This window comes from Strongylocentrotus purpuratus, unplaced genomic scaffold (genome assembly GCF_000002235.5).
Source record: "Strongylocentrotus purpuratus isolate Spur 01 unplaced genomic scaffold, Spur_5.0 spur5_scaffold_4, whole genome shotgun sequence".
Lineage (NCBI taxonomy): Eukaryota > Metazoa > Echinodermata > Echinoidea > Camarodonta > Strongylocentrotidae > Strongylocentrotus > Strongylocentrotus purpuratus.
The window spans coordinates 16,654,786-16,678,575 of NW_022145610.1; the positions used below are offsets into that span (position 1 = coordinate 16,654,786).

Here is a 23,790-nt window from a genome sequence, read left to right on the forward strand (position 1 = left end):
TCTCATAATTAAACTCTTGCTTCAGATGAGCAAATCTTTTCAAATCAAACGATTATTATCTCTAAATGCATGTACGCATGCATGCCCGTGTGTTTTGGTTGAATTCAACAGAACAAAGTCACAGAAATTCATGGTCGGTAAGAAGCATCTATTAAAAAGTATTGACATTATTGATTATAAAAGTTACTCTGCCCTTAGTAAAGTTTGATTTAGATAATTATTTCCTGCTCATTCATTATTCCTTGCACAGGCCTCCAGAGGATAATTGAAATCATTTCGTCGGAGATCACAAACAAATTGGCTAATTTCAATTGCCTTGGAAATATGAATTTTGATTAGTAATTTTGTTGTAAAAGATCATTCCATATGTATGTACGCTTCATATTATAAGCCAAAATAAATTAACAATTTCTTCTGCATATGTTGCATCAATGTAGAAAGAGATTAATTAATTCTGCAATATGGTTTGATAATTGCTGAATAAATTAGAGAGGTAATTAACTTTGTTCCAGTTACATCAGTAAAAAGCATCAATATGAGATTAAAATCATGAAAAACAAGTGCATATGTTGCATCAATGTAGGAATAGATTCATTACTTATGCAATATGGTGTATGTGATTAGTGCTTAAAAAATTAGAGAGGTATTAATTAATTTTGTTCCAGTTACATCGGTGAAAAGCATCAATATGAAATTAAAATTATGAAAAAGTGCAAATGTTGCATCAATGTAGAAAGAGATTTATCACCAATCGTGTAAAATAATACTTGTAGAAATGGGAACTGACACGTGGCAGATCTATCCATCATTATCATTGATTTATGGGGTTAGTTTCAAACATTGTTGCTTTCCATTCATCAAAAGGCTACATCCATCCAGATTTAACGACATGTCATGGTGCCCCCATATAGATCAGATTGGACTTGGCCCGGGCTTGAGGTGTCGAGCTCGTCAGCTCGGCTACACTACCATCCCGCGGCGAAGACAAACTCTAAACCCGGACTAATTATGGACCTTGACAATGTGTGTCAATCAGTCTTTACAACCAACACCTCTCGACTAATTGGTTATTCTTATTGAAGAGGCTGCCCCTCCCACTCCAAAGCTTTAAACAAGACCACACAATGGTGGAGGAGGGTTAGGAATAACGGTTAACTGGTACCCTTCACCATGTCACTCAAACTAGGAGTCTTCTCGAGATGTATTACATCCAACCACTTCCTAACAGTTAGGCCATCCCATGATCTATTTTTAGGATTTTAACATTCTTCCGCATTACCAATTAAAAAGAAAACTCGGGGTTAAAAACAGACGATGTTTGTCCGGAGATCTGTTTATTCTTGAAGGACTCGACTCGATGGGCTCCTCCCATTAAGTGACGAGCCTGGGTACACCTCAAGACGTCACTCAAAACACCTGACATCATGTCAAGCAGCATCCTGGTCCATTGTAAACAGTTTCACTACCAGGACCCCAGGACTCCACCATTACGATACCAACCCACTCATTCATCAACCCTCCTCAATCTCAAACTTCTTCGGCCCTATCTATCTCCCGCGCTGACAATATATTTGTCCTTTCCCCTTTCCTTTCCACTCCCTTCCTCGCATCTCCCCTCCTCAAATAACCTTCTCAACTATTTATCCTCCTCCCCCTCCCCCTCCTCCTCCTCCTCCTCCACCATCTCCTCTTCCTCTCCTCCCCTCCTCCTCCTCCTCCCATCCCAGTGATTGGTGTGGTAGCAGGTGGCCTTCACAACGCTGATAGAAACATGAAAACTACTTTCATCCAACCAAATGAACCAAGGTCTATGCTAATGGATGAGTTATCATGACATGAGCAACCGACACTTAGTCATTTTTTGGTACAAATCGCTAATACAAAATGCAATAAAGAGAGATATGTATGTATGCAAACGCCAGAAAATATATTTGTGGATTACGTCCTAAGACTGTGCAATGAAGTTTTTAAGATACAGCCCTGGGTTGTGTCATCTAATGATAGCAGCAAAATATCTTCTTCTTTTTTAATAAAAAAAAACCCTACACTGGAACATGAAGTGCAAGAAAATTACATTTCACAAAGTGGTACTCTGCAAAAGTGCTAATAGTAATAGGGTCTTTGAGAGAATGCAATCTTCGTTTAGAGACAAGACAAAAATAAACACGAAAGTGGACAATCATATTCCCCTATTTAAGTGTCGGAACGAAATGACATTATCGATTAGAATGTGGACAGATAATGAGCAACCTGATACAGCTAGCCCTCATTATGCCTTATTAAGAGATCATGTTGAGACAAAAAATCGATAACATTATTGTCAGCATGGTCTTCAATCACGAACAAAGTGGAACCCCTTAGCACGGAGTGCTGACCGTGGGGGTAAAAAGGCCGGGACACCATCTGCCCCCTTTTATCAAGATTGCATAAAAAAGGGGGTAATAGATCTTTTAAAATTGAGAATGTAACCATTTTTCTTACTTCCATGAATGCAAAGTGCTTTTATTGATTTTCTAAGGTACTGCCTAAAAGGTTGGATAGTTAATGGATATAATGGCATCCACCTTTTCCTAAATTGTGGGTCCACTTCAAGGAAAGTAGTTCTATTTTCTCGAAAAAAATTGTAAGTAAGAATGCCATCCATACGATTGAACACATCATTTTGATAGTTATCATATTTTGTTAAAACTGAAATCACTGCACAGCCTATAAACCACGTGCACGTATCTAGATCATGTCTGTTAAATTCTAATGTAGAGCTGTGTGAACTAAATACCACTTAAAATTTGCATGACTCTTACGGGTAATTATTATATTCACTTCTTCACAGCGAAACGAACTTAACTGAACAGAGTTGTTGAAATGGAAACAGCGTCGAACAAGAGAACTGTGAACCCCACATTGCCCTACCCTCATGCATGGAGGCACAAGCTATTTATCGTCTCTATGCTAACTGGTAGCATGCTGTCCCTCCTGTTTACCTTGCGTAGGACCTCCTACCAGAGGTATTCCACCATTTTTACACCATCGGTATAAGGAGCTGGTATTGAAGACACCACATCCTACGGCTTTATGGCTCTCTCTGCCAAGATAACAACACAACGCGTTAATTGCTTTGGGTCGAGCAAGCACGAGACAATCACATTACTAACACCTCGGGGTGATTCCGCGTCCTGGTAATGAGGTGAAAGGGGGCGTGAGCGGTGACAAGGGTAATAAGCCCTCATTAGCGAGCCACGTTAATACGCGGAGCCCCAGCAAGGTTGGGAGGACGACTGGTAGCTTGCACCCCTCCCCTCCATCTCGACTCCCTAATGATCGTAATTATCGTACATCTCCAGTATAGTTAATGCGTTCTGGCGATTGAATATAACAATTACACTGATGAACTCATTAGTGATTCGGAATATAGGTCATTACGGAGTACAGGAAGCAAATACGATACAATTTCTATAGGGAAACTTAGACCGGTTATAGAATTATAGCGGGCATTATGTACCAACAATAACTACAGTATATCCTTTCAGAAAAATACTGTATTAAAATGTTTGTGCCTATAATGCGAAAATGACTACTTAAATTTGATTGAAACATTAAATAGAAGAAATGTTCAGTAGTTTGGCTTTGAGTATTCTTTTGAAATGTTTATCTGGCTGATTGCCAGTGGGACGAATAATCACAATTTTTGTTGGGAAATTATGGAAATCATTTCGTCACGCAATCCCAAATTTGCGAATGCCATAATGCCTGGGCCATTTGGTTTGTTTACCATCCGTTCTTTAACCAAAGAACTATTACCTTTAATTGCAAAATTCACATGATTATTGTTTGATACCAGTCACCGTATACCTATTTCCGTCTTCTACCTCCTCACGAGGAAGGCGCCTGGCTATGCTCCATCGTCAATGGTTCTTTGTCGTCTTGAGAAGGGGCTTCTCTCCAAAGAGAAAGGCAGAAATCACCGTGAGAATGTAAGCATTCTACCCACCTTTGATGTGGGTTGGTGACAATGGGTGCTATGATTGTTTCGAGGGGTAATTGGACTGGTATGGATTGGTAGATGATCCCGGAATCATTACCCCTGCAAGTGTAATTGGCGCTCCCTTACAGCACCGCCCTATTGTTCATTGCTTTTTACGAGACGGCATTTACAGGAGGATAATAAAGGTTCACTGAAATGGAAATACAAGAAGACAATAAGATCACAGCGGTATCGTCATAGCTGGACCAGTTCGGTTGAAATATACCCCCATTGGTCTCAAAACCTTTTATCATGCTCGCACGGGATTGATTAATTCGCCTCCAATACAAATAAGCTCTAATTCTGCTCATTATTTTCTCTCTCGTTTTCTTCTCGTTCTTTCACTATTTTCTTGCTACTTTCTGAGTCACTCCATAATATCTCAATCATTCAGAAGTCATCCGATATCATTCTAGGTTTGGAAAAGGAAAGAAAATCCACGCATATTGCCGGATTCGACGAAATTGATTTACGACTTTGTTCACAGTTTCCTGAATAAATAAAGATTTCGTCTGTATGAATACCAACATTCACTACATCTCAGTAGATTTTCCGAAACCCAATTACCGAGAACAAAGAACAGAAAAGATAATTTGAACGCTCAGCTCAACTTCGATGATAAACATTCAATTACTATGCAAATTATTTTAAGCTACAGATGGTACCCGGAGCCCATTACAATGCATGATTGAAATTAAAAGTAATATCAGAAAGGCAAAATTTAATTTCCATATTAATCATTGTTTATAACCGTTGCTTATAATCAAAAATATAATCTGTATAAAATGGATATTTCGTCTGGCGGTTTGATTTTTGTAATGAGATATAGTCATGTATGATTGAAGAAAATTCATAGAATTCGTGGAACAAGCCTATTCAGGCTAGCGATATCCCATTCGTCAAAACCGCATAAGTCATATTGACATTAAAATGAAATTCAATGAGAATGAGCAAGATAAGATAATAACTACCAGGCACTTCTATACATTCCATGTATGTAATGCCGCTTTACTTACAGGTAATAACAAGTTTTGGTAAATTTTGAAAATTGGGTGGAAAATGGTTCTTTACAATTTTGATATATTTGGATTCCCCTGTGGATATATTATAAGCACTAGAAAATGTAGACACTAAAACACTTCTGCTTTCGAGAAAATTTGAATACAACAATTTACCGGTGCTCCCGGTAAATTTGGATAAATTTGAAATAGCGCCTACGGCCGTACAATGGTAGCTGCGACCATGAAAATTTCAGAATATGTAGTTGTGATATATAATTTCCAAACGGGAATGGCTAATCGGTCGATTGTAGTCAAGAAACATTGTTGTATAGCTTAATTAATATCTTGACCTTGAGAGGGAGCTATACAACATAAAGAGGTTATTATTTACAATTTCATAACTTTAGACTCGATTACAACCGCGACAACGATAACTAAATATTGTAGGATGGTATATGCTTCCAATATATTCATTTGAACCAAATTCATAAACATATACCAAAACTTTGTATTACCTTTAACAATGGGTTCGATAATCAGGTAATCGTTTCCTTGTTTTACCCTCGTCCAACCATGATAAAACTATTTTATAATTGTTATCCCACGTGACACGTCACGTGATAACTATTGGTCGTGTTATGGTTTCATGCAAGGCATCGACTGACAATAATATCTCGTTATGGGTGGCAATTATCTCCTCCGTCCACGCATTTATCATTTAATATCGCAATATGTCGTGCTTGTATGATTTCGAAAAGTAATTAATCGTTCAGTTACTCCACCATGTCGTTAACCGTACAGTGACGTTGAGAAAAAAAATATATTCTACGCTGCGTATCTCCGAGTTTGAAAAGAGTATGACTATGAGTATGAACATAATTAGGTATTGTAAGTCTGATTTTAAAGAGTACACGTTGCGCCATAAAGTGATTTTTCCCCCTCTCTCTCTCTCTCCCTCTCCCGTTGACTTGTATGTGTTGAAGCCTTACACCTGTTTTGTTTTCCATTCTCCACAAACCTCTGTAAATATATCATAGGACATCGAATCATGCTTAATTACCCCCATGCATTCATACAACCGCATAATTACACTATATTAGAAACATTATGATTATCATGATTCTGAGTGAAAATATAGACGAGCTGACGTCATAACTGAGTCCATGGATATAAATTTGTATTTTTACATGAATTTACGACGTGTTTCGGTGGCTGTTATCACTGTATTCAGCATAACGAATCTGATCTAAGTAAAGTGCATAGATGGGAGGTTATTAATATGCAGAGAGCAGATCTTGAGTGCACTTTCGAACTTCAATGTTGCCCCACAGATAGAGAATGCCGCCTGAAAAGCATGTCGGTGTACACAAAGTACATGTTCCCCTGGCATCCTGCATGTTCGTTTGATAATGGTATTGAATCAGTGAATATTTTGCATTTTCAAAGCAGTGTATTTTCATGTTTTGTAATGATATAATCAGACATAATTATAATATACAATGAGCAGCATGTTATGATACATTTATTATTCAGCTTGTTCTATTCAAGTCCACCTAATTGGTCATGTTGATTGTTATTAAAAGAAATATGAAGGGGAGTTTTTTTACGAATTGATTCCATGATCTTCCAAAGAGTAGTGATAATGGAAGTTCAGAGGTCATAGATTGAAATAAATTGTGGTGATCGAAATCATCCAACTCCTCTAATCCAACCAACATTTTAAAAATACAGAGTGACTGGCCAAATACTGATAGATTCATATCCGTATGATCGCACATGAGATATCGATGGTCATGCAATTGAATAAAATGAAAGTAGTCTGCCACAAATAGAAATCGCACAGATTTTCAGAAAAGATCGCCAACATTTTTAATGCATTACTCGCGCGATATAGGAGCGGAATAGTGGAACATGAAACTGATTTCCTCAGGCTAATATTCATACATTCACCATTCAGAAAGTATCGGATTTGAATGGGTAACAATACCCGAAAGAAAGGCACCACAAAAAGGGTCTCATGAAAACAAATCTATCTTGGAATATTGCGGGAGATTTCCCCTGGTTGGTGAGCGATTGACGCATTTCGAGCGATGTCGATACAGCCATCTTTTTACTGAGGCAGGTGCCGAGTTGGCCATGTTTAGAGTAAAGTGCTTTTCCTTAGATAAATGGCTGATTAGAAGCCGCGAGTGTGATTTCAACGAACCCTCCATCAACTAATTCATCAAGTGCGAAACCTTTTAAAACGACCAGTGTGGGCTGTTTTATCTGATCAATACCTACTCTTCCTCAAACACCGGAGAGCTGCGAAAACGGAATAAAAAGGAGTGAAAGCAAATTTTAAAAAGTGTTAGGAAGATAATCTGGGTAAGGGCTTAATACGATTGCATCCCATTGAGAGGTGGAACAAAATCCATTACCGAGAGCACTTGAAATTATAAAAATCAATTAGGGGTAACCTTAGAGAGGTATCAGGGGAGATCCACCTACCTTTGTCTACAATCTGGCTCCTATCCTGAGTATGAGACATGTTTGTTGATGGCGGGCTCATCGAAGGGGTATAAGCGAGGGTTGGTTCTGTGTATGCACAGGTGCACAATGCCTATTATTAAAACTCGATATAATAATCTATTCACGTCGTTCGTCCCTCCTTGTTCAATCAGCTTCGTCGGATTTGAGAGGTCGACAGTTATTTTGCAATTACGTCGCCTTTCTTCTGAAAATCCTCCTTGAAATCTTGAGATCTTGAAATGTAATCCTTTCCAAGATTAAAATTCACAATGAAAAATAGTCGTCAGGAAGAGAGAAAATGTTCCACTGTTAGCAAATATTTATTTTATCTCCTCTATAAAAAATAAAGATTGGTATGAAAGAGTTGCGGAGAGGGTAATATCTTTCACTCGGTATGAAAATATGCCGTACAAAGATGTACAAAGAGGCAATGCAGACAGTCACTATGGCAGCTCCTCGCTGGCAATCCTAAGATGACGAAGAAGACGGAGAGTGAGATGCTCCTGATGAATGTATTTTTATGTCGGAGATGATCCGAGCTTCTAACATCTAATGAAGGATACGGGGTAGGCAGACCGATGAAATGCACCGATACTTTATCTACTCTTCGCTGGATTGAATGGACCCGTAATGAATTAAACTCGGGCTCCGTAACCAAACCTTTGTCGGCCCTTACAATAGGCAGAGAAAATAGACCCCTCTCTTTGCGCTCCTCCACAAATTGGAGTGGAGTGTTTACCAATTTTCCGAACTCGCGCTAATGACATACACCGCAATTGAGTTGGCTTGATTAAACTCAAAGGAGGGTTAAAGGGGGCAGGGAAAAAACGAAGGGGGAAATCAGTGGTGGTAATTAACTTGCATCGAATTAGATTGAATAACTGAATGAGGCGGGAAACACTATGTAAACAAAAATCTCATTAAGTTAGTTTCATTTAGCTGCTATCAGACGGCACAGCGGGTTCATTAGCGAAACACTGGCAATGAATTCAAGCTGACTCTCGGCGACGTGATTCCTTGAAATAACTCTGCATAACACTGAAGTAAGACGAGAGCGGAATGGAATTAATCAGAGTTTCATTCAATCATATCAGATGATACTAGGCTGAAATAAAGCCCGGGTTCACTCCACTGTTCACTCCAAGAAAGAATAAAGTCTGATTTATAGTTTGATCCCAGCATCCACGTTCACAAGAATCTCGTAAGGCAGATGTTGCAGGTAGAGAGAACGAGAGGTAGGGTATTCATCGACCGAAGGCGACTATACGAATGCTGCTCTTACCGAGAATCCCTCGCTATATATATTGGTGGAGTGATCTACCCGAAGTCTCTCGCATTGATTGACGGGTAGTGGGGCTTCTCCTGGAACTATAACGTGGGAGAATACTAGCATCAGAAGCCGTAGAAATGAAACATCAAAACCCTCGAGTAAACAAGAAACCTCTGAAGGTAAAACACGGCAGTCCAAAGCAACAGCACGCAACTCCGGAGCAATCAGCGAAATGGTGGAAGGAGGAGCACACTTCAGAAGTCAAATCAACGCATAGAAGTGTGGATGTCTTCACGAGCTAGTGCTGCTTACATCGGGGAAGCTCCAGTCGCGTCAGCCAGAGCTTCTGGGGTTGAAATTTGTCAACGCCTCGTACAGACCGCGGCCGTTCTCGTCGCTGCTAGCGTCGTTTTTATCCACACAGAGTTCTGATTTTCAACAGTATTCTGATGACAATCCTTCACTTTTCCTTGCCTGACGGTTATGAACAATCCTCTTTCGTGGTAGTTGACTAAAAACGTGCAATTATCCGGGATTCTGAAAGCTCCTGGTTGTCAGATTCGTAGTTCCACGTTCAGTCCAACGCGATGCCGTAGATTCTCGCATAATATGCCTAGCACTGTGAATATAACACGGGGAAGTGGCACTGCATATTATACCGTTTGTTTACATGCAGTGTGTAAGGTCTGTACACATTACGTACGGTGGGAGCTAGACGGCGATTTCGTCTGCTGCAAGCTGCTAGTCATAGGTGCGTGCGCAGCTCGAGAGAGAGAGAGAGAGAGAGAGAGCACCCCTAAACACAAGTCAACGATTCACGACGCTCGACGCTCGGCTTACCTCGTAATGAACTTGGCTCGACGGCGGGAAAGGAAAATTTGTTTGCGGTTTCTACACCATTATAATGGGCTCGTTCAGTCCGCTCACAAATTGAGGTTGTTTAATGAACCCAGGCATTGTTGTTAAAGTCTCCCCACTCTCCAGTTCTCTCCGCCCTCTCTTTACACGATGTTGCCAATTTCATTTTAGAGGAGGAAAATGAGTTTAATGTCGAGTAATTGATGAGCCTCCTAATTGTATGTAGATTACGGAATGAAATCCATGTATAATTTGGCACCTCTCCTACCCATTTATCATGTGATTTAAACCAGGTTATTGGAAGGAGAAGGGGGAGGAGAAAAAGAATATGTTATCCATATTAATTAATTTTGAAAAACGAAATGAAAATGAATTATTTTAGATTCCCTTCTAATTATCAAAAAATGAATGGGTCACTTATAAGCTTGAGAAAAATGAATGGCTTGTCTGGGATCAAGCAAAATTAATTTTTCAGAAGATCTGAAGCAATAAATCAAATTCCCCACTAGTTAATAAATTAATTTCAAAAAACGAAATGAAAATTAATTATCTTCAATTCCCAAATAATTATCAAGAAATGAAAAGGTCACTTAACAATTAAAACAAATGAATGGCTTCTCAAGGATTAAGCAAAATTGAATTAAGAAGACCTGACCGCCCATGCACTGACATTGAAAACGAGGAAAACAAGAAGAAGATTAATGATAATACCTCATTACACGAACACCGTCATCGTTATAAGGATAATAACACACCAGAAGGCTAAATATGAAATAAGAAAATACAACTCGTCCCCCGAAAATATTATAAGTTCTACTAATTATATGACTGATATTGATGTTCTGGCAAAAGACAAGAGTTTCCTAACAAAATTCCATCCGTAAGTAAGCCAAACCGCCTTATTTATACGGGTGGATGACATGAAACATTACCATCATGAGCTTAACTCAAAAATAGGAATACTGGAGGGAAATCATCAAATTGATAAACACCCAAGTATCCTAATATTAATGATGGCCAACAGAAAAAGGACCCCCCCCTTGTAATAGTCATAATTATGAGTTCGGGTACCATAATTATAGCCGGAATAATATGACAAATTACTACGCCTGGGAAAAAGCTGAATGAGTATTTTGGCGAAGTATAATTTAATAAAGATCTGTCTTGATGGCCGGGCAAACTACAAAGATGAACATGTAAAATGCAAGGATGGGCAGTTCCTGGAACTTTGTCGGTATTTTGACTACGTTGTGTTTTGGGGGTGGGCAGGCTGAAGCAACAATAACTCATCAGGAAGAAAATGGGGGTTGCAAGCTCTCTTGATACTCGCCATTTTCCTCTCACGGTGCACCCGCTCTCGACACCCTAATCAATTACCGTCCCGTCCGTCTCAAGACCAGCCAATAAACGAACCCTCGTTACAGGGTTGATGTAGTCGTGGAACAAAGACCCTTTGCTCTATCTACTCGGACATCAACGGGGGGGGGGGGGTTCCGTATTAGAAAGTGGTCATTTGACAACATCTCAAAGCCTTGTAACCATACACATGGTTAATGAAAATTTGTTCGTGTAAATCGTCAAGAACCAATAGAGTACTATATTATTGTTGATTCATTACTGAAGGGTAGGAAATGTCAGAATAGTTTCTCATATGGAATCACCTAACAATGCGTCGACCGAGATACAAGATGCAATGTTTGTCAACATGGGAGCGTCAAGACTAAGGGTGGATCCAGGATCGCCATCGGGATTCTTCCTGATATTCTTGATTTTCCGAAGAAAACTTGATTTCCGGAAAGTCACACGGGTCCACTGCTTGGCCACTGGAACGGCATAAGAAGAATAAAATACACATTTAGTTTGTAAATATCTAATTACTTACACAAATAGTCAGATGTTTACACTACATTCTACATTCATCCGAAACGTATTTTATCTGTTATCATTTTAATGCAATTTACAATGTCATATTTTTCTAAGCTCCATTCAAATTTCGTTTGTGCTAGCATTCTGAGGTTTATCTTTGACTTCGAGTTCTGAGAATCTCATCCGAGCCGTGAAACAGGTGCCCACAAACCTCCTCTCATTCTCCAACCACTCTGCCAGAATTTCTACAAAAGAAACCTGTGACGGGTTCGCGGAATGAGACTAGCTGTCTCTCATTGGCCGTTTTGCTTCTTTCCACGATTCGTTAGGTACCAATATAACTCGAGTCATTTAGTGCCGCTTGGCAGGGCTCAGCTGCGCAGTGCGAACATAGGCCGGTCATCATCGACGACCTCTATGAGAAACCCGGACAAGGGCAACCCCATCCTTAGTTTACAAAACCAAACCCTACAAACCAATTTTTACGTATTACTCGCTTCCCAAAGTAGCATTCCTTTAATGTTTTTGCGGAAATATTAAATGGTTAAGAATGAAATAATTATGAATTGTCACGTCGTACATTTGTCAACCTACCAACGCGCCGTGTCAAAGATTGTCAATCATGTTTATCTACGAGTATCAAACAAAGCATGATGATAGACCAACCCTTATTTAGATTTGGGGGCTCAAATCTACCTTAGTTATACTAAAGATGGGTTCGATATTTAAATGGAATTTGAGGAACGAATACAAATAGGGGCGACCGTGCACTTCAACACCATCAATGATTTGCACTTTCTCAATTATGTTTATTTATTAAACACGTGAATCCTTGGTATGGACAAATATTGTATCTACAAGTATGTAGTATACTCAATATTATTTGAACATTTGAAAAATTAATGAATCATCAAAAAATAAACGAATGATAAATAAGTGAACAAAATAATTATCAGGGATATTAAAAATCAATTAAAGATTCATGAGAATTGTACCCATTGCCCAGGACTCTCTACGGCTGTACAATCCTTTCTTTCTCCATCGAGTATAATCGGATGTCATTTGCTTAGCTGGTCGTTGAGCCGCTAAGCAATGACGCACCTTCTTCTCCATGTTTTCTTTTTGCCATCAAATCGTGCCAAAAGGCCGTTTTCTCCGCATTTGCGCCTTCAATATTTACCCTCTGAAATAGAATTCAATGCAGTGCGTGTGCGTGAGGATGCTGAAGAGGGCGGTGTGAGAATTCCAAAACGGGAACAAAGTTGTTCCCTTTCAAAGATGACGAAATGACGAAGTGAAATTCATCCCGGAGTCCCGTCAGTTGACGACCCGGAAGATAACTTCTAGGGTCATAACCATGGGCGTCATCCATTGATGGCGTGAATCCATTTTGATTTTTTTGTGAGGTGCACACGCAATGAAAATGTTTTTTTTTTTTTCGAGTACGCTTTGATAACAAACTTATTTTATACACTATGTGTTATTATACAATGCGCCGCTCTTAACTTTAATAATAGTAAAAGTCTTTGGTTTGGTTTAATATTTTGCGGCTAAGAATGCATGTGTATACTTGTAAGTAAGCAACCAGTTCAATTCCATTTTCCTTCCTTTCCTTCCCACTCTTTCTTTGTAGTTTATTGATCTACCGTCTTGTACATAACATAAGAACGCGCAGCGCACAAAACGCAGGATTAATTTTACCCAAAATAAAAACCCAGATGGGAAAACAAAGTTTTTCATTTGATGGTGCAGCTTTTTGGAATAGTTTACCTAATTTGTTAAGAAATGCGCCATCAAATTCTTCGTTTACTCTTTTGGATTAGCGTTATAATAATGTAAATCATTGAACTGGTCCATTTTGTTGTTTTTGTTTCTTTTCTTTTGTTCGAATGTATTGTAACTGAATTCATTTTTTTTTCGATTTGGATTGTTTACACGAATATGGTTGTAAATTTGGCATTTATGTTGTAGGGCCTCTACGGAAAACAGTATTTAACTACTGATGGAGCCACCCTACTAAAAAGAGACTAATAAATAAATAAAAGAAATAAAAGAAACGGAAACCATTAAAAGAGTTATTAATTCAAATTGATGGAATATTTGATATCGAAAAAGAACAATGGTTATTATGCAGTACCTTTTTTTCTTACTTCGTGGAGTTTGAAAGTGTATTGTTTTGAACGAATTCTAAGGGTTTTTTTTTTTTTTTTTTACATCTGTGAAGCTAAACTAGTTTTGTTTTTCTCCCCCCCCCCCCCCCTCCTCCTCCTCCTGCTTTTCCTCCTCCGCCTCCTTCTTCGTCACCTTCTTGTACTGCTTCTTCTCCGCCGTCGAGGTCATTTTCCCTTTATTTTTTCCTTCTACTTCTTCATATTATTCTTCTTCTATTTCTTATTCCCATAGTTAATAATTTCTTGTTGCCCCCTCCCATCATCTTCCATCTTTTCCCCTGCGTGGATTTTAAATTTGGCTTTTTCTTTTATTCCGTCTCCTACATCATGTACATCATTGTTTCTACGTCTTTTTCCTTTGTTTCTCATCCGCTTTCTTCAACTAGCATTTTTATTATGTATTTGTTCATCTTTTATTTTATTTCACTGTTAAATAACTTCTTCTTTTCTTCTCTTTCTTGTACGTCTTCGTCTCCCGCCTGCCCCCCCCCCCTCTCTCTCTCTCTCTCTCTCTTTCTACATCTCTGTCGTAGTATAATTACTTTAGGTCTCTATTTGTATATTTGTTTGTAAAGATTAGTATTATTATTATTTATTAGTATTATATATCTCTTTTTCTTAGTCACAAAACGATGAATTCGCTATTTACATTCTTTAAGGTTTTTATTCTTTATAATCAAATCAGTCAGATGACCATGGACACTTATCATTTTAGTTATGCAAAACATTCCAAAGGACAAAAAAATATATAGTAATTTAGGTTAGTACGATGACCATGCACAAGTCGTAATAACAATTAATGAAAACGTGTTTATGCTCTCTTTGAAGCTCTACAGTGATTAGTTGATAATGGTACACAATTGCCGGAAGAAAAAAAGCTCGGAACAGCCGGAAGAAAACAGAACCAGAACGAACGGGTTCAAGATTGTATTAAGCATTCTAGAAAATGGGAGGGGCTGACACCAGGGGCGTACGCAGGTGGGTGTGTTTTTTTTTTGTGGAAAAAAATGAATACTCCTGAAATGAAAATGAAAACAGACCAAATAGCAGACCGACAGCACATCGACAGCACACCGACAACCGACCGACAGCACAGCGACAGCACACCGACAACAGACCGACAGCACACCGACAACCGACCGACAGCCCACCGAAAGCAGACCAACAACACACCGACAACAGACCGACAACACACCGACAACCGACCGACAGCCTACCGATAGCAGACCAACAACACACCGACAACAGACCGACAGCACACCGACAACCGACCGACAGCCTACCGATAGCAGACCAACAACACACCGACAACAGACTGACAGCACACCGACAACCAACCGACAGCCCACCTACATCAGACCAACAGCACACCGACAACAGACTGACAGCACACCGACAACCGACCGACAGCGCACCGACAGCACACCAACAACAGACCGACAGTACACCGACAACCGACCGACAGCCCACCGACAGCAGACCAACAACACACTGACAACAGACTGACAGCACACCGACAACCTACCGACAGCCCACCGACAGCAGACCAACAGCACACCGACAACCGACCGACAGCGCACCGACAGCACACCAACAACAGACTGACAGCACACCGACAACCAACCGACAGCCCACCTACATCAGACCAACAATACACCGACAACAGACTGACAGCACACCGACAACCGACCGACAGCGCACCGACAGCACACCAACAACAGACCGACAGCACACCGACAACCGACCGACAGCCCACCGACAGCAGACCAACAACACACTGACAACAGACTGACAGCACACCGACAACCAACCGACAGCCCACCTACATCAGACCAACAATACACCGACAACAGACTGACAGCACACCGACAACCGACCGACAGCGCACCGACAGCACACCAACAACAGACCGACAGCACACCGACAACCGACCGACAGCCCACCGACAGCAGACCAACAACACACTGACAACAGACTGACAGCACACCGACAACCTACCGACAGCCCACCGACAGCAGACCAACAGCACACCGACAACAGACTGACAGCACACCGACAGCAGACCGACAACAGGTGTATCAAATGGTTACGTGGAAATGCTATAAAAATATTTAAAGGACCAGCAGGAAGAGCAGTATTTTAAACTAGTGTTTTGACTAACCTCGGTAAGTTTTTTAGATAGTCGAAATTGTTCGGCATACTATTTTCAGATCCGTACAGAATTTTGTGTATACAGTTAAAACTAAATAATTCATACGTCTTGTAAATGTTATGTGTTTGGTGTTTTTCATAACTCAAGAATGAGAAGTGGACTGGTTGAATTAGGGCCTTTTTTTAAAAATACTTTAAAATGTTCAGTTTGATATCATATCCGGACACCTACCCCATGGACATCCACCCCCGGATAACCACCCCTAGGATAACCACCCTCTAGGACAACTACCCCCTAGGACAACTACTCCCTAGGGCAACCACCCTCTAGGACGACAGTTTATTTCATGAAACATTTTCTTGCAGTTATTTGCAGTATTTGTGATCCGTACCAAGCAAGCCTTCAAACAAACAATGCTTTTGATTTAGATGAAATATAATTATATAGATTGAGGCTTATCTATCTCCAGCATCAATCACACAACGGTGGCCATTGTTTGAAATAGGAGCTTCAAATTATCTAAGGCAGGGGCGGATCCAGCATTTAATATGGGGAACAACCAAAAAATAAATAAATATATTTTGTCATGTTTATGTCGTTTAGGAATGCCTGATTTGGTTTTAAAGGGGCACTGACCGGTTGCGCCCTCCCCCCCCAAAAAAAAAAACAATATATGTATATATATGTAAACAAAAACAAAAATAAAAAATCGGCCAACAAACGAGCGAAAGTTTTTAATTCAAATTTGCCACACCTCGGTCGAAAGAGGCAAAATGTGTAATACTAATACAAATCTGGAATTATATAGCGCCTAATACGACCTTTGCTTTTCAAGTCACTTGGAATCGAACCTCCAAGTACATATAAAGTCGACATTATAGGACACCATCACTGAAATCTTTGTTCACCTTGGTCCTCAAAGTTCACGTCTTGATGGACAGCAAATATAACTCATCATATCTCAGACTGCATTCGTGAGTGTCGTCTCGAGTCGTTTTGAGTGGGATCATGCTCGTGGCAGTGAAGTAGCATAATAATGTTCACTATATTTTAATCAAACTCTCATCAGATACGCATGCATGTCATAGGCGAATCCGAAGTCGAAAATTAATTTTCTCGCAACTACTGTCTGGAGGTGCATCTCGAATATTTTATTTCTTCCCCGTTTCCTGTCTTTCTCATTCTCGTGCAATTTACCGGTGAAAATCAAGATTGATTCTTCCCCCTTTGTTCAAGAGAATGAGATATATTGAATCTACCTTAGCGCTTTCATAAGGCAGGGAGGTAATTCAAGATTGAATCTTTGTTCCGTTCGCCCCAGGCTGCCTTAAAATGAAGGCGTCTGCTTACCAAGTCGAAGCAGGTATGAATATTGCTCTTCTTGTTACACCCTTGCTCCTTAATTCTTCCCCTTCTCTTTCCCCCTCTCTCTCTCTCTTTCTCTCTTTCTCTCTCTCTCTTTCCCTCTTAGTAAGAAAGAACCAAAGCCCTTTACTGCCTGCCTTTCACCGCCGAGTTCCGATGTCCACGACGAGGAGGGGAACTCTGGCGAAATACCGATTCTAAACGATCGATACTCATTTTATTTGGCTGGCAACAGAAATACGTTCGACTTTCAACGCACGCATTTACGCGCGCTTCTGATTACCATAGCCGCCAGCGCCAAACCAGTGTCGAGTGCCCCAGCCGGGTTTCGCTGGCGCGCATCCATTTGGTAGCTCGCGGGGTTGCAACCCACCACCAAACTTCCCGACATGTCGTGCATGCAAAATCGAAGTGGGAGCTAATGTTTTTCTTAAGGTTTGAGCCACAAAAACCGATCCCCGGTCGAGATTCGAGGAGCCGTCGAAACAGGGACAAGCGGCGCAAGTTTAATTCGAGCGGTATCCCATTGCTGGTTTGTCGTGTCATGCGAGCGCGCGGCTGGACAGCTGAGACTAACTCCGATTTAATGACGAGTCCTGGAAACATCACTCGGCTTTTTGATGGATGGTGCAACCCGTGGTCGATTTCTTAATATAATCGGTGAAGAAATGAGAGAGCCCCATTATTTACCACGTTCTACTATAATCACACCAAAGTAATTAAGTTGACGGAGGTTTGCAAATGCTATGAAAACACGGACCAGATATGTAATATCGTTCCGACCTCGTAAATATTGCAAAGTGTAATTGGGAGAGCGAAAACATTTTCTTCGTAGCAGAGATCGTTGTTGTCGGTTCGGTTTTAATGGCGCGTTCATTCAAGTTCGAATATTCATTGCTGAACATTCTCCTCTACGATCACTCGTCTAAACCACGCCGCCATGTTTTTATTTTCATTTAATATTTGTATTCCATGTTATCAGCGTATTTTCTAAAATTCACGACCTCGTTATATACTCATCATTGTTTGTTGGATACGCACTTGATCCCATCAAAACGATGATTGTGTGTCATAAATATAATTATTAAGAAGCTCTACAAGTCACTTAAGGGATTATTCCGAATCAGCTTCAATAAATCAATTAGCTTCAGTCTCAGTATCATGGGAGAATCAAGACGCACCACTGCAGCCTCCATGCTCTCACTCAGAACTCTCTTCGCAATTACGACTGTGGGTCTTCATATTCTATACAATATTTTTTTTTATATAAATAATTATGAATCACTATAAGAATTAGGGCAAGATCGTTGATCTGTCTTTGCTATACTATCTATATCAGATTATACTGCTTTGGCGAAATGCCGAAGTTCATTGAAGACTGGGCCTGAGGTCGTATAGAACGAGGATAAGCTGGCAATTGATTGCTGTTTTACAACTGACCATGATACATAATCAATTAATTGTACGTTTGATCAGTCAATCGTACAATTAAATGTTTTACAGGTCCCGGTTCTTGTAATTGCCTCATAACAACGAAGGACCAGGGGTCCAATTGACTATGTAGACGATGCAAAACGCACGCGCACATTGACACACACACACACACACACACCCACACACACACACGCACACGCACCACACTGGCACACACACACACCCACACACCACAACAAAACACAGATCTTTGTGATATTTCGAAAAATTTAAGTTTTATTACGACTTATTGTGTACTGTGTTGTATACCCGTTAAGATACATGTCTACAAAGACCACCTGTCTACAACAAGCACATTTTTTGTTTCCCTTGAAAATGGTTTCTCATTGAAACACGTACTAAAAGAACCTGTCTGCAAAGACTACTTTTTGTGTTTCCCTATGGCGGTCGCTATAGACAGGTTTGACTGTATCTCAAAAAAATTAAAGTGTTTGATTCTACTCTTGAAACCCATCGGCAGTTTCTTCTGGATACTTCGACTATCCCAATCAACAATTGAAACGAAAAATTATCGGTAAACCTGTGGAAGGTTATTAATTCAATAAAACGAGTGCATTATGAGCTATATCAGCTACTCCCAGAGAAAACTGTGAGCCAATAAGTTCGTTGTCGATCAGTTCTTTGCACGATATACCAAGAAACGCGTGTTGCTGAGCTAAGCAGCTAATAATATCTTGAGGAGCTAGAAGCCGTATTCTAAGGCAGCTGGGTCCAGACATCGATTCAGGAAATTAAGAATGCTTCAAGAAAGGACCCAGCTTCATATCACCCACAATTATTACCCTCCATCCCCATTCAGACAACGTACACATATCATTCAATTATAATGCGCTGTCCCCACTGAGCGATCGAGTCGTGATTATCTTTTTCCCGCTCACATTTTCCGTCCAATATGAGCGATTGAGCATAGCGTGTGTGACTCGCTCTACAGATCTTCAAGAGACTCCTGCAGCTTTGCGGAGCCCTTGATGGCTCGAATACTCCCCATGGAGTGGAGAATGTGCACACATTGTGTGCGGGCGAGTTTTAATCCGATACAAAAATTCTGTAAAGCGCTTAGAGACATCGTCATTTTCCGTCCAATATGAGCTTTGCGTGTGTGTGTGACACTACAGCTCTTCAATAGACTCCTGCAGCTTTGCGGAACACTTGATGGCTTGAATACTCCCCAGGGAGTGGAGAATGTGCACATATTGTGTGCGGGCGAGTTTGAATCCGATACAAAAATTCTGTAAAGCGCTTAGAGACATCGTCATTTTCCGTCCAATATGAGCTTTGCGTGTGTGTGTGACCCTACAGCTCTTCAATAGACTCCTGCAGCTTTGCGGAACACTTGATGGCTTGAATACTCCCCAGGGATTGGAGAATGTGCACATATTGTGTACGGGCGAGCTTGAATCCGTTGGCCGGCCGGGGGGTAATGCTGAATCTGTAAAGCGCTTGAGACATCGTCGATGTAATAAACGCGGAATGTTATTAGTATGGCTGCGCGCAGACACCGCTCCTAAATTCTTTTCGTGTTCGACTGCGCGAAGTATCAGAGCCACCATAAATGCGCTCGTACAACCCAGTTGGTATACGGGGCAGTGAGGACGGATCACCAGACTGCTTTAGTTCTCTCTTTCTCTCCCTCCTTTTCCTTCCATCTTATCTCACCCACTCATAAGTGCATGCTCTTAACTTGATTACGAATGTATATGAAAATTAAGAGTTGGCAAGCAAGGCGCGTGTCAAATACAAGAACTCTTCAGCCCTCCTCCATCCACTCCCTCTCTCTCTCTCTCTCCCTCCCTCTCGTTCTCTTTCTCCACCTCTCTCTCTCCCTCTCTCTCTTTCCTCACATCTCGCTATCTCTATGAATACACTTTGAGATTATTGGCAACTTGGTCAAATTAGATGTGCAAACCTGATCTAGGACGTGAGCGTGTTTATCGTGCGAGAAAATAGAATGCACTTTGAAAAGTGCCGATTTCTACAGAACGCTGATGAATCCGAGTCATGCTTTTCTTCAAGGTGGTGAAATTGAATTGCTTCTTCTAGGATGACAAGCATATCATCTCTTCGAATTGAATCTTAGCATATTATACGGTGAGCTTTTCTACTAGGAGCCACAAAAGATAAACGAAAAACGAGTATTCACAGACAAATGCTGACCTAGGGAGTATTTCACTAAGATCGACGTAAGGTGGATGTGAACTATGGTAGGACGTTCATGCCACTAGTTCCTCTAAACATCCCTGGCATTGGTTTTTTTCAAGGGACCTACAAATCGTGGTCTCAAATCTACATAATTCACATTTTAGATAGTCTAAATCGTCTAGAGATCATAATTTACAAGGTTTTTTCCCTCTAATTTTACACCTGGTTCAAGGTTTTTTAAGGACATAAATTGCATAGCGTATATAAGCCAAGTCTTAAGTATAAATTAAGTTTACAATGTAAGTAACTCTTTTTCTTCAGCAATGAACTATAAACAAATGTAAATCCTGTAGATTTGTGACGTCCCATGAGTGGCATGAATGGCCTGCCATAGTCCATTTTAGTCTTTGTGAAACACCGCCCTGACGTTCATTTAATATGCACAATTTTACGTAATTGTCCAGGATCTGTAAAATAGGTTAGGCTTTCACAAAACCCTTATACCTCTATGTACTATGGGAGTTGCCTCCCCAACCATTCCCCTCCCCACTCCAGGGGATGTGCGCATAAACTACATACTGGAACACTTTTGCAAGGGGGGGGGGGCTAGGGGGGGGGGGGGGCTAGGGGGGGGGGGCAAGGTGACTTTAGAATTTTCGCAAGCGCCCGAGCTTTCGAGAGACGGATGTTAAGCACCGTGTAACTTACGCATGTGATTCCATGACATTTGCTCCGGCGACAATTGCTCCGCTGTAAATTTCATACACTAATCGAATGGCTAACTTCAACCCTGGATTCAACACTATACCCAACCCTAAACCTAACTATAAACCTAACATAAAACCCTATTGAAACCCTAACCCTAACCCTACATCTTAGACGAAATAAAGCCCGGAGCAATTGTCGCAGGAGCAAATGTCGTGTCACCACGCATGTGCATGAAACTATCCGAGGGACAAGAGAAAAGAGATTGAATGGTTAATTCCCTTAGTAACCTGGATCATCCAGTGTCGAATCCGCTACATTCGATTCTATACCTTCTGATAGAAACACAATTTTCATTTTAAGCAGAGAGTCATATGTAGGAATATAAAAATAGCGACAAAACTTTGACTTACATAATGTGAACAATTTCGTGCGATTCATTACAGTTCCGGATTGGTGAATTTCTCGTATAACATATGCTGCAATTTATATTCAATCACAATTGAAGTAGAAATTTGTACGGAATCGGCAAGTTAATCTCGAACCGGAATGAGACGAATAACAAATGGCCCGGCGCAGGACATGGACAAGAAATAGATTAAAAATCCAAAAGCAAAGAAGGGATCTGAGTGCTAAAACCGTATCAAAGTTAACAATGAAAATTACAATATGTTGGAAATCAATGTATATTCATATCAACAGCAGTGCCTCTGCTCTTCGAATCTGAAATCACTCATATTCCGCAAACCAATTAAAATCGCCCCTCTCCTGAACTCTCAATGGATACGGTACATCGTAGAAACATCAACAAACAACGTTAACATTTTTCATTCAATATCAATTGACCTATTTAAACTCCTTTTCCAATTTCCATTTCATCAAAGGGAGTAGCTTCACCGATTGGAGGGGACCTACTTTTGTCGGCAGGCTTACGGATACGTAGAGCTCACCACCGCTCGAGCAGTCATTCATTCATGATTTCAGAGTGCCCTCTCAACTCTCCTCCTCCCCTCCCCTGGAATCCTTTACTACCCTCTCTCTTTCTCTCTCTATCTCTCTCTCAAACAAACTCACACACACACACACACGCACACACACACACACACACACACACACACTTCCTTTGTTCCTCTCTTTCATCTAAACCAGTTTCCTCTCCTCTTCCCTATCTTTTCCGCACATCTTCTCCTTTCGCTGTTATTTCTCCCTTTTCATATCTCCCTCCTTTACTCTTTCTGTTTCTCTAGCTCTCTCTCTTTCTCACCCTCTTTCTCTCTTCATCTTCAAGATGTATTATTAAAAAGTACTATATACTGCTAATAACGATGAGATGGATGACATTGGTGGATAACTTCCCTTCACCCTGCTTCTGTACACACACACACACATACACACACCCAGGAGATGCACCCACACAAACACACAAAATATGAAAACAAACTATTTTTGATGGAGTGTTCAAATGGCAAGTAAAACAGATGGTGTACACAGACGGCACTGTACATTTACCTTTTTCTTTAACTTTGTTTCTTTGTTTTTAACACTTTGTACAAGTTGTAATGATTTTATACAGTGTATCATATCTTTTTTAACAAAACAGTTGGAATCTCGACGTCATACCGTAAACTCAGAATTTTCAAGTATACAGAATATTGAATAATACAGTGGCTACATAATGTTGAATAGATGGTTTTAATATGGTTTCGACAAGTACAACATCTACCTCATTGGAAAGGACGAATCAATTTGACGTATGTGAACGCATGTATGAAAACGTAAACATCTTCAATTCCGTCGATGATATCCATCGTATTTTGTTTCACTGGCCGATCATCTGAGCAAATATAAATCGTTCACCGAAGTAGAAAAGAGAAGATACGACGTATTTCTATATTTTTTGGCCATGTTGACTTCAAAGTACTCTCTATTGCAATTATAATATATTGAATTTCAATGTAATTTAAATTCTTTATTTTGTTGGTGGTTGATTGAACGTTTGTGAAGTACGGGAATGTTTGATTTTGGTTTATCAAAAACTAAATTTTTGTAATTTTACTTCACCTCTCCCTCTCTATCTCTCTCATTCATTCATTCATACACCCAGTCACACACACGCGCGCGCACAAACACGCACATACGCACACACTCCCTCTCCCTGCCTTCTCTCCCCCGTCCTCCTCCCTCCCTCCCTCTCTCTCTCTCTCTCTCTCTCTCCCTCTCTTTTAATTCTTTTCCCT

At 40.4% G+C, this 23,790-nt stretch overlaps 2 protein-coding genes across 2 annotated transcripts in view; one reads left to right on the top strand and one right to left on the bottom strand.

Annotated features, from left to right (window-relative positions):
- Positions 1–9,738, bottom strand: part of LOC582443 (LIM domain transcription factor LMO4-B) — a 32,826-nt gene extending 23,088 nt beyond the window's left edge. The window contains exon 1 of the mRNA XM_030997677.1: positions 7,513–9,738. Coding sequence (XP_030853537.1) covers positions 7,513–7,573 — 61 coding nt within the window. The 5' untranslated portion in view covers positions 7,574–9,738. The remainder of the gene's footprint in view (positions 1–7,512) is intronic.
- LOC115929059 (cell wall protein DAN4-like) lies at positions 8,007–15,490 on the top strand. Its single transcript, XM_030997182.1, has 3 exons — positions 8,007–8,045; positions 14,746–15,162; positions 15,200–15,490. Exons 1-3 carry the CDS (start codon positions 8,007–8,009, stop codon positions 15,488–15,490), a joined length of 747 nt encoding a protein of 248 aa, XP_030853042.1.
- The last annotated feature ends 8,300 nt before the right edge of the window (positions 15,491–23,790 follow it).